The following is a 12,331-nucleotide window of genomic DNA, read 5'->3' on the forward strand; positions in this document are numbered from 1 at the left end:
CTAAAAATAAAAATATATAGAAACCAACGAATTAGTATAAGAAATTGGTATTTGAAATATCTTGGGACTATGTTTTTTATAGAGCCTTCTGGAAATTGTAACATATTGTTTTGTTTCAACCATGAATTTTATTGCAATTTAAATTAAAATACAAAAACTTGAGTTTTTATTCGCTTAATTCCTCTATACCGACTTCCACTTAAAATGCTTTAAAATGTCTAGCTCATACAGAAAATTTTTTGTCAATAGTTTCTGAACTAGAAAATTGATTAAATGATACAAAAAGTATGGGTATCCTGATCCTACTTTCTAGTAGTTCAGTTTACTAAAATGTTGTCTCAAAGGTAAATAAACAAAAACATGATACAAAAATTATATCGAATGATCCAATCATCCAATTCGAAAATTAGAATTTTTGAAACTTAAACTAATAACTAATATCAATTGACATTGAAGAATACTGCTCATTGAGAGCAAACGGTACCAATCGTAAGTTCCAGTACTTGGCACCGCCGGCAACAATGTCGCTGTTCAGAGAATTAAATTTCGGGAAAATTAAAACATTGGAATATGATGTACACGCCATCTACTCAAAGAAATGTTAAACGTTAGTTTATTTGAATGCTACTCATTTTAACTGCAACGTGAATATACCCCCTTAAAGTAATAGGTATATAGAAATATTTACCAGGTTACATGGCGGTTAAAACTCTACGATTGATACGTTTCCTCCTGTTGCATTAATTTTTAGGTTAATTTTTTTTAAGAAAACCCATATAAATAAATGACATCTTACCAGTTTTATCCTCTTTCGGCATTGGAAACAGACTCTCGGGCAGAATTTCGTCGTATTCCTTCAAATTGGTCACGCTTCCTCTATAACTGCTCATTTCAGTGGAAATCTTTCTGTGTCTGTCTCCACAATCACTTCCATCATTCGAATCGCCTTCCGTACCTTCAGGAGCGTCTCCAGTCGCCAGTCTGTCACCTGTCAAGACTTTAACAGGTGTCGAATTGGTGGAGGTTGATATGGCTTCTTTGATTTCTTCCATCTTCTTTACCATTGTAGTGGCCGCCGATTTGATTGAACTGAGACCACCTTGTATTAGTTCGTTGGATTTTTTACTAGTTAAACTACTTGGACTAGAAGAAACAAAACACTTAAAATGTAACGACAATCCTCAAAACAACATGCAGCATTTCCATATTTCACTATTCTATATCTATGTACAGTATTATCTATCGCTTGGTTCTGTTTCATGTTAATATAACTAAATATTTAAACAATCATTAAAATATTACTTCGATAACGATTACACAGTCAATTGCAGTATAAACTAAGACTACAATATATTTCTTGAATTTTAATTTACCTACGGATATGCTCCAGATTCCTGGAGCAGTCAGCAGTCAGCTGGAATTTTGATAGGTCCAGCATATCTTTATCATGGAGAGCACATCGTCATCATCATCACATCATCAATTAACTAGGTAACAAAGATCCAGCAACACTTTCCTTACGTATATAAATCCTACTACTTCTTTAAAGACATTTCTTCTCTGGGTACCATTCCTCTTTTTTTGCAGAATGCGTAATTTCTAACCTCTCTTTTGTATGCCAATAAGTTCCTAACCACGTTTTTGACTTGATTTAAAACAACCTATTCATATTGAACGGTTTAACTAATACTCAAATATGGTTATTTAAATCAAGTCAGTTGAATTATATATAACATTCACAGTTCTGAGATCTTCAAGTTTTAGATCGTCAGTGTTTGTGGACGACCTTCACTTTGTCCGTCTGTTATCTGTCATTCGAGGCACATGACACGCACAGTTCCATTTCTTGCTATTCCCTCTATAGCATCAGCCACTCCTTTCGCCGCAGCTGACGGTCTGGGATCTTGTCTCATATTGACAACACAAATTGATTACAGGTTTTTCTTATACATATTGAGAAGTCAGATGATTCGAAAACATGTTCAACTTTCCGAAAACTGATCAAGAAGGAGAAGCTCAACGGTTTGATTATCTTTTCCTATGCCGATGGTAATTTCAAAAAAACACACACCAGTTATAAACATACTAGTCAAAAACAATCTAGTTGAACAAGTGAAAAAGTTTAAGTATCTAGGCTGTTGGATACATGAAATTTTAGACCAAGAACAAGAGATTAAATGTAGAATAGAACAGGCAAGAAACACCTTCTTAAAGATGCAACAGTTACTCACTACCCGTAATCTTGATTTGTCCCTACGATACCGCATGATAAAGTGGTATGTATATAGTGTACTATTACATGGCGTGGAAGCTTGGACGTTAACAGTCAGCTCGTTAAGACGTTTAGAGAGCTTTGAGATGTGAGTATTTCGTCGTATGCTGAAAATTCCATGGACCGACCGCGTTAGAAATGAAGAAGTTTTAAGGCGTATGAATAGAGAACGTGAACTCACAGAAATTGTCAAGAAGCGTAAAACGTCTTATCTTGGACACATATTTAGACACGACAGGTATAACTTCCTTCAGCTTATTATAGAAGGGAAAATAGAAGGCAGACGCGGCCCGACAGGATTAGACTTTCAAAGTTTAATAAGGAAAGCCCAAAATAGGGAAGACTTTGCAGAGGTCATCGCCAACCTTCGCTAAGAAGACGGCACCTAAAGAAGAAGATGCCGATCTTGTGACCTAGGTATTTATAGGCCATTACCTGATCTATGGATCTTGTTCTTACGCATATATTTTCACTGACTACAAGATTTGTCATTATCTGGGCTTTAGACATAATATTTACTTTCAATCCTCTTCTAAAGAGGAAAGGTAGATCTGATTTAGAAGTTCCTTGGCCTCATCTATACTATCAGCGATTAGCACAATATCATCTTTAAACCTCAGATGGATAAAATTTTCTTTGTTTATATTCATGTCCTTGTGAGTCAGATTTGCCTATTACATATTTACATTTATATTCCAAAAGTATAGTGAACAGTTTCGATGATATGGTGTCTCCCTAACGTACTCCTGATGAACCCAAAGAAATTCTCCTGATGTAAGAAATCAATAAGCCGGTTACCTCTCTCATTTGTCTCGCCATATTCAAAGTTTCTCATAGCGGATTTTGCCTCATCTTGTTTGAGTCCTAATTTGGCATTGAAATCGCCAAATTATCATTTAGTCAAGTCGTCATAGGTTTAACAGCTAAACATACGAACAAGCTGAATTTTGTCGAGAATATCAATTTTGGGACCCCAAAAAGATGCAAAAAGCTTTACCATTTTCACCCTCGGGCTTCCCCTTAAAACCTCCCTCGTAGAGGGGTAAAAACTCAAAAAATCGATTTACCAAGAACCTGTACACCGTAGAAAAAATGTTTCAAATAAAAAATGTTAATTCGCACTTTTTCTGTAGAATGAACCGTTCTTTCAAAAACAACGCTTGAAGCGACCAGCGACTTTGAATGTCAGTTGCACGCGCGAAATCAATGTTAAATAAAATTGAAGTGATGTATATATTATATATATATATATATATATATATATATATATATATATATATATATATATATATATATTATTTTCATTTTTCTTAGGCATAAGTCCTATGTACTTTTAAAAAAGCAGATTTGAAGGACCTATTTCTTAAAAAAACTCGGAAGTGAAATAGTTCGCGTGTTAATGTACATATTGTGTTTAGCGCAATGACATATACACCCCCGGTCCGTTCCAAATCGACCATAACACTATTCATCCGAAAACTAGAGTGCCACGAGTAGATTCGGGAAGAACCCTTCCTTGCCACCCCCCGGCTCACCCGCCAGGTTGTCACTCGATCTCGCGTCTCCCGAACGTCAAGTTTCCTTATCCCATGATTGCATTTGGAGAAGGAAACTATTTAATTGGGCTACTCAGAAGAACAGGGCGTTTAAAAAGCCCCTCTATTCTCTGCCACTAAAATTCGAATTCGCTGGCGTGTATCCTGACCACAGTATCCCACAGCCCAGCTGCGGATTGTGGGATAAACCATAAGCCAGATGTCAATATATGCTTGAAAAGCTTAGGATGCCGATCTGAAAGTGGAAAAGCTGAAAAGAACTTTTTTTTGGGCTACCGAAGTACCATTTTTTGTTTATATATATATATATATATATATATATATATATATATATATATATATATATATATATATATATATTTTATTTTAATTTCTTATTCTTGCAATTGAAAATGCCTTACCTAAAAATAGTTAAACGGATTTTATTTCTGATAAATTAAATTAATGCACCTGTATTTGGCAGAAGCAAACTTATTTATAATTGTGTCGTGAAATTGTTCATTGTTAGACAAACTGGAAAGAAAATCCTTCTCAATTGAAAGTAAAAACAAAGCTGTCAAACGATTTTGCGAAATAGCGTTTCTTAAATAGTTTTTAATTCTTTTTCAACAAGAAAAATTAAGTTCAACGGAAACTTGAAGTTGCGGGTATAGTAGCAATTAAAACAACTAATTTATATGATTCAGAAAATATTTCGATTAATTCATTCTCGTTAAAATATTGCAAAATTTTAATAACATTTAAAGTATAAAATTGTTCAACTTCGTAAATGACACTTAATTCATTAATTAATTTTTTTTTTATCAAATAATTAAGAATATTGTGTTTATCAAATTATGCGGAAAACTTTTTGAAAAATTTTAAAATTGTGAAGAATTTGTAAGGCTAAAAAAATGTAAATCTTTTAAATCTCTAAAACGAACTCCTAGTTGCATAATAATATTATCTATAATTCCAAAATATAAAGCTTTATATGTTGTAGTCCGGTCCACATCGGACGACTCTTTCATTCTTTTAGGTGGGTTTGAGTTAAATTCTGATACCCTTGTTTCAGCCACAGAAAATAAATTATTAAAAGCCTGATCGTACGAAGTTATCTTATTCTTCTCAAAGCTATATTTATTTCTTTTTGACACAAATTTATATCTAAATATTTTAGTTGTAAAATTTTGTACAATATATCAGTTATATTAAAAATTTCGTTATAAAGACAAAAAAGCAAAGCAAACTCAAATTTTTTAAAATTTCGTAAATATCCTCGAGCTACATTTATAGATTCGGCACCCGAATTTTCGTCTTCGATAATTTGATTGAAAACTGAAATTAACTCATTCCATTTTGAATTAACAACGCTTACAATTTTCAACTTTAAAGTCCATCTAGTTTCACAATTTGTTGGGATACTTCTATTCAGAATTAATGTTCTTTTCGCCGAATGATTAAAAAAACCAGGAATTGATGTAACCGTTTCAAAAAATATCCTACAATTTCTAACACATTTTGCTTCAAATTTGAAAGCAGTAGATAAGGCCAACAAAAAAGTGTTTTTCTAAAATAACTACCGCATAACCATTTATGGTTTTTATACCATATTGTTTGAAACGATCTAGAAAATGGTCGATTATCCTTCTTATCTATGGATAATATTTGTAAATTTGGCAAAGGCCGACCCATTACAATAATTTCTAATCTTTCTTGATTTTGGCGCCTTGAAAAAGGCGTCTTAATCAAACTGCAGATTATATCGTTTAAAATATTCATTTTATATTAGATACTTAAATTAACCTGTCACTTAACTTTTCATAAACAAATTTAAATTGTCTTACCTATTTATAAAATACTTAAACTCCTAGTAAAAAACAAAAAACAATTATTATAATTTCATTAGCACTTATGTACTTTAAAATACAGACCCTTTACTTTAACCTTGTTTAGAACAAGTGTTATGATTACAACGAAACTTTCCGAAACTCTTTGAAGGCGAAAATTTGATGCCCCTTTTACTACTACGAGGAGCGTAAAATAATTAACTTCAAGGAAAATATAAAAAAATAGCTTTTTTTATTTTAAATAGGTTAAGAGGTGTTAAATCAAATTTTATAAATCACAGTTTTGAATTAAGTAATTTATATTAATAAATAATTTATTATTTTACATTTGAACAGCCGAACAGGGTAGGCGGCGCCTACCTTGCCTACACCGACGGGCCGCCCTTGATAATGAGATAGATGACTCTGGTACATACACTTTTTATTGTAACTAGTATCCATTTTTTATGGACTAGAAAACCAACATATAGAACTGTAGGGTATTAAATAGCTTGTATATAGGTATACATCTTGATAAAAATTCAGCTGCAATAAAGAAAACATACCTCAAAACCAGAGATATCTACTGACTCAGCGAAAAATCCAAATAATCAGTCAGCAATTCCTAAGAACATTAGTTCTTCTAGGGATTGTTAGCGGGAATTAAAACCGATCTAATGAGCAAATCTTTTTCTCCATAGTATTTATGATAATAGATCTATGAGGTTGGCAATCATTAAAGAAACAGGGTTTTTTATCTTTTCAAACCTTTTCAGATATGTGTTAACCTATTTTTCTGGTAGCTTAGTATTCGTTGTGAAGTTTTAACAGAACCAAACGATGAGTATTTAAATGTTTGAAAAAGCATAGTAACTAGATGGCGATTCAAAGGTATATTTTTCTAAAACCATCGCCATATTCTTACTAGTGCAATAGTCCTTGTTTTTTTTTACAAATAATACTAGTCCTGATGTAGACTAGTAGTTCTGCTACAATGTGCATGTCACCGATTCTCCATAGCATAAACATTGCAAAGTTCCTAAGACAAAGGAAAATGTAAGGAATGGACAATTATAATATATGACTAGAAAACTAAAGGAAGATTACAAACGATGAGAATTATAAATTAACAAGTAAAAGATGAAACATCTAGTGAAGAGATACAACCTAAACAGATTAGGACAAATTCTGAAAGAATTATATAGGGCTGGACTGGACAAACAGTTCTAAATTAAAAAATGTACCTAAAAATGGAAGTTTCTGTTAAGGGAAGATCCTTGGATTTAATTGGATGAAATGATTTGCAAAGACTTCGAGGATTCTTCTCGGATCATCAGGTGGTTATTTAAAACCAAAACTTGAATTCAGGGCCACACCATCAATAAAACGGTAATTTTAAATTGCTTTGGACTTTCTTTAGTAAATGTGTGAAGAGTAGCTGTGTTGTGCAATGAGATTGGAAAACTACAGAAAACCAATTTCCTTCTGTTCTTTGTGTTAGGGATTGTGATACTCTTAAGGAGTCTTTCCATGGGTATCGACTATTTACGAAAGTAGGCGAAGATGTAGGGGGAAGAAAGTTTAGGGACACGAAGAGTAAATGTCCTCTAGGTGGCAGGCCACTTTGAGGAAACTTTCGAGCCTTTAAAATGGATTTCTTGCTTAGGTATAGGGTTTAACGGGGATTAAATAGCAAATTTGAGTGAAGGGGTGGTAGTACGCATTGTTGTAGGCCGTCGTTGATAGCATGTAGTCAAACGCGCTATCGCACATTCGCCACGTTCTCCAATATTTAGTTGTGGTATAGCTAGTCTTCTTCTAAATATAATTAAATACTAATTTGATTAACAAACTGCTTTAAGTTACTAATTGAAAGGAATTTATTAAATGATGACACGAGATGAAAGTGGTTTGGACATGCTTGTATTATATATAGTGGCATTTATGGTATGTACATAATTAAAAAAATGTTTATTTAAATATTTGTAAAACTTGCATGCCTTTTCAAACTGTTTAATATTTTACTGATGTCATAATGGTGGGTACTATTTAAAATACATATTCAATAAAAATAAAACAAAATTATTGTTATTCTTTTTAAATAAAAAAAATGCCAATAGAGATATTATTCTGCACATAAAACTGAATTTAATGATTAATTAATAAATTATTTATAAATTATTAATCTTTAGGATCTGGATCATATTAGTGTTATGTGGAGAGATGGATTGAACTGAATAGTTACGGCTTGTTTGAAAACTAAAAAAAATAAGTATATCTGAATTACGTTATAAGCCTTTTTGGTCGAGATTGATTGACACAAGACTAGTTTTACACAAGAGATGCATACTTAAATTTGAAGAATGAATATTGTAACTTTTAATTAAGGCTATATCGCCGATTATGCTTATTTATTTTGTTTTTGAAATTTAGTTTTAACACAGTTGGCATAGTTGGAAAATACTAGGCCGGATTTACACCAGAAGAATCAACAATTGACATTGATTCATTTAATAAGATAGATCCTCAAGGAAACATTAGAATTTAACATTGAAACCCATCCCTTATTCGTCGACTTCAACAGCATACGACAGTGTCAAGAGAACAGTACTATACCAATCAATGCGTGAGTTTGGTATACCAGAAAAAACTTATCCGATTAACGAGAATGACAATGTCTAACTTAAAAGCCAGCGTTAGGATACAGGGAGAAATTTCTCGATCCTTTGAGATAAAGGATCGAATCAGGCAAGGGGATGCCCTGGCTTGCCTCCTATTTAAACATTGCCTTGGAAAAAGCAGTCCGAGACACACGAATTAGAGATGGCGGTACAATTTACAATAGATCGATACAAACCTTAGCATACGCTGATGATATTGACATAATAGGGCGTAGGAAGCGAGATGTTGAGCAATATTTCCTAGAATTGGAAACGGCGGCAAAACGGGTCGGCCTAGTCATCAACGAAGACAAAACCAAGTACATGTTGAGATCCTATAGCAAATAAGGAACGGAAAACAGCATTTGGAAGTCATATCTTTGAACGTGTTGACAGCTTCACGTACCTTGGTTCGCTAGTGACTACTACTAACAAAACAAGCGAAGAAATTAAAAGACAAATAAACCCTACAAATAGGGCATACTATAGACTCCAAAAACAATTCCACTCAAGAAATATCCAAAGAACAACTAAAATTATTATATTCAAAACACTGCTGAGGCCGGTCCTCACATACGGGGCGGAAACATGGACTCTAACGCAGAAGGATGAAAAACTTCTGGGAATATTCGAGAGTAAGATACTCCGCAAAATATTTGGAGCTATAAACGATCAAGGGCAGTGGAGCAAAAGATATAATTTCGAATTATACCAACTCTTTAATCAACCAGATGTCGTAACGTTCATTAAAACACAGCGACTTCGATGAGCTCGACACATAATAAAAATGCCTGACAACATGATTGCTAAAAAGCTAATGACAGGAACACCTATATGCCGACCGCGAATTAGGTGGTTAGATGGAGTTGAGACCAATTTAGGGATACTACAGATCAGAAGATGGCAACACGTTGCCAGAAATCGAACAGAATGGCGACGAATCTTAGAGCAGGCCAGGATCCACAGGAGGATTGTCGAGCCAAAGATGATGATGATGATTTTAGTTTTTATTTTAACTTTGTGGATTGCTATTAATGCGAAAATAGTTAAACCCTAAAAACAAAAACCAACTTTAACAAGAAATTTAAATATCTTGGAGTTATCTTCAACAGTGAGTCTGCGACGGAGCCCAATAGCTATATGACCAATAATAATGTGCGGTAGCGAGTCCTGGTCACTTAAAGTAAGATCGCTAAGCCGTATTGAAGCGTTCGAAATGTGGTGTCTCAGAAGGTTGCTTAAAATTCGATGGATCGACTATATTACAAATGAAGAGGTCTTAAGAAGAGCTACATCCAAAGAGAGCTTCTAAATATCCTTAAACAGCGAAGGATTTAGGTCATATTTTAAAAGGCGATAGGCAGCAAAAACATTTTATTGGGCAACATTGAATGAAGGTCGGAGAGAAACTGGCATACCTGATATCGGTAAAATATCTTGTGAACTAGAGCAGATTCTAAACACCCTCTTTCGAGAATATTATTCGATCATTTTTAGACTTCTCAGAAATATATACAAATCTCCAAAACACGAAGATGCTAATGAGTCTCTAGAACGAAACGTTTTACAGAGATTTTAAAAATTGACGAGCATAGCATAGTTTGAAATACATCTGAAATCTTCCTGAGTAACCGTCACCGCATTAAAAAAAAACACACTAGTTGCCCAGTACGGTAACACTGAACAAACTCACATTTAAATTTCTAGTACAGAATTTATCTAAATACAAAAATAAACGTTTGTTATCGAGAAGCAGTTTAGTCTTTTGTTGAATATGTATTTTATAGTTTCTGTATACGTTTTCCAATACTTACCCGAAGTTATTAAAGGCATTCTCAATGAACTGATGCGGCATTTTCAGATCAGCTTTGCGCAGGGAAAGGCGTGATGGTGAATAGCGGCTAAAATGGAAACATCTACTACTCTCGATCTACTAATCAACGTGCAGCACAAGCTTTTTACGTAAGATGCACTACACATATATATGCTACATGCTTCTTTTTTAGTTAAAGGTATTGGCCGGCAGACCATGAACTTTTATTCTTTTATAAAATATACACAATGTATATTATTTTGCAGTAAAATTAATTAACCAGAATGGGAAGGATAATTAAATATTCATTGTACAGATTTAAAAATTGTTGGTTTTCAAGTTATAGTCGACTCCAGATATATAAAATTGGTCATTGAAAACAGACAAACCAGAAATTTCGTAGTGTTTAATCGATTTTTGCGAGGCATAAGTTAGGGATATAGCTAAATATTAAATAAATAATAAAGCAACTGTATAAATAAATTAAGTCACTTATCTGCATCAACAATGAACACTAGTTTTTTGTTTTTTTTTTATTCAAAGAAATAAATAATTAAATTAAATTTATAAGTTAGTTATAGTAATAATATTTCATTGTGTTCAATACATTTATTTAAACATACTTTTTAGCAAATGTCTGCAAGAATCAACAATATCAAAATTTCCATGTTCTAATAACGATGCCTCTGGCAAGTAGTGACAACTGACAACGAGTCCCCATCCATTGTGCCTAGAGCCCCGTGACCGCAATCCTAACCTACTGATATGACAGTTATAGTTTATTACACAATGAAACGAAACCGAAGAATCACTTGAAAAATCGAAAATTGATTGGGCGCTATTTTTTAACTGGAATATCTGGGGGAAGTTAATAGAAAAGGCGTATTATCTAGTGGTTATCGAAACTTTTACTGCGTCATGACATTTAAGCAAAAAAAGCGACTTTTTCATTCATTTCAATATTGTGAAAAAACTACGCATTCTAGATAAAAACTTTCAATAGACAACTTTATTGAAAATACTTGCTCTTTACTTTAACGAGATTTTATAAATTAAAAAATGTTTATAAACAAAAAAGTTAATGCAAATTAAAACCGAAAGTAAGCATGTTTTTCAATTGTTTATAATTATTAAAATAAACAATAAAAATATTTAAATCACATTTCATAATGTGAGTTTTTGTGTAGTTACTACAGTTGCGAAAGATGGGCACAATCGGTCAAATAGTTTTTAAACAATTATATTTGTTATATATATATATATATATATATATATATATATATATATATATATATATATATATATATATATATATATATGATATATATCTGAATTCGACTTTAACGTGCATAATGAATAAAATTCTTGCATTTTCTAAATATGAAACCTTTCAAATTTTGTATATAATACGGTTTTGAAACTATTATTAGAACTTATAAAAGTAAAATACTGTTTAGTTAATGCAAAAATATTAGCAATATAATGGCTAAATAATCAGAGCATGCTTTGTTCTAAGGTAATTTTATTTCATCAATCGAAACAATCCCAATCATATTTTTAACTACTCACTAAGTCTGCCAGGCATCACCAATTTCACGATTCGATTATTAAATATTGATCCCCTTTTGTTAAGATTTTGAAAATTTAAGAGACGATACATCTTCTAGAGAACGCCACCGTCGATTATTTTGAATATAACAATAAAACACTGAAAATTTTATTTTCAAAACTTCCACAAAATTTATTAAAATATCTTATCACGACAGCTGTTTCGGCAGAGTGACTTTCTCAAGTGATCTATTTTTGGTATGTGTTTACACTTTATATCCTTTAACTGAATATGGATGAAGAATTTGAAATTCGTCATTAAAAGAATGATTATAATCTAGACGGTGAAGTGCGTATGTAGAATCTGTTTTTCTATTATTGAAAGCCATTTTGTGTTCTGATAACGTTTGTTAAAAGTTCTACCAGTTTGACCGATGTAAGTTTTTGGGCGGCCGCTACATTTAAGTTTGTATACACCACTGTGTAAGTGCTTCTTATTTTGGCTCTTGTTATTTATAATATATTTGCCTAAGTTGTTGTTTGTTCTAAAAGCTGGTGTTATTCCTTTCTTTTTTATGTGTTTGGACATTTTTGTTGATATTTTGTCTGTGTATGTAATCGAGCAGAAGGTACTGGGTTTTTTCTCTGGTGGTGGAAATTGGAAATACTAATTT

At 32.6% G+C, this 12,331-nt stretch overlaps 1 protein-coding gene across 2 annotated transcripts in view; it reads right to left on the reverse strand.

The window, feature by feature from the left end:
* The window catches only part of Crag (DENN domain-containing protein Crag), a 63,215-nt gene that overhangs the window by 14,375 nt on the left and 36,509 nt on the right, over positions 1-12,331 (reverse strand). Inside the window, exons 15-16 of one of the 2 annotated variants that reach the window (XM_072538232.1) lie at positions 10,111-10,197; positions 797-1,143 (exon numbers count right to left, since the gene is read on the reverse strand). In XM_072538232.1, the coding sequence (XP_072394333.1) occupies positions 797-1,143; positions 10,111-10,197 (434 nt within the window). The remainder of the gene's footprint in view (positions 1-796; positions 1,144-10,110; positions 10,198-12,331) is intronic. The other variant, XM_072538233.1, reaches the window with a different exon arrangement.

The sequence above is a fragment of the Diabrotica undecimpunctata genome, chromosome 7 (assembly GCF_040954645.1).
Source record: "Diabrotica undecimpunctata isolate CICGRU chromosome 7, icDiaUnde3, whole genome shotgun sequence".
In the NCBI taxonomy this organism is placed as follows: Eukaryota; Metazoa; Arthropoda; class Insecta; order Coleoptera; family Chrysomelidae; genus Diabrotica; species Diabrotica undecimpunctata.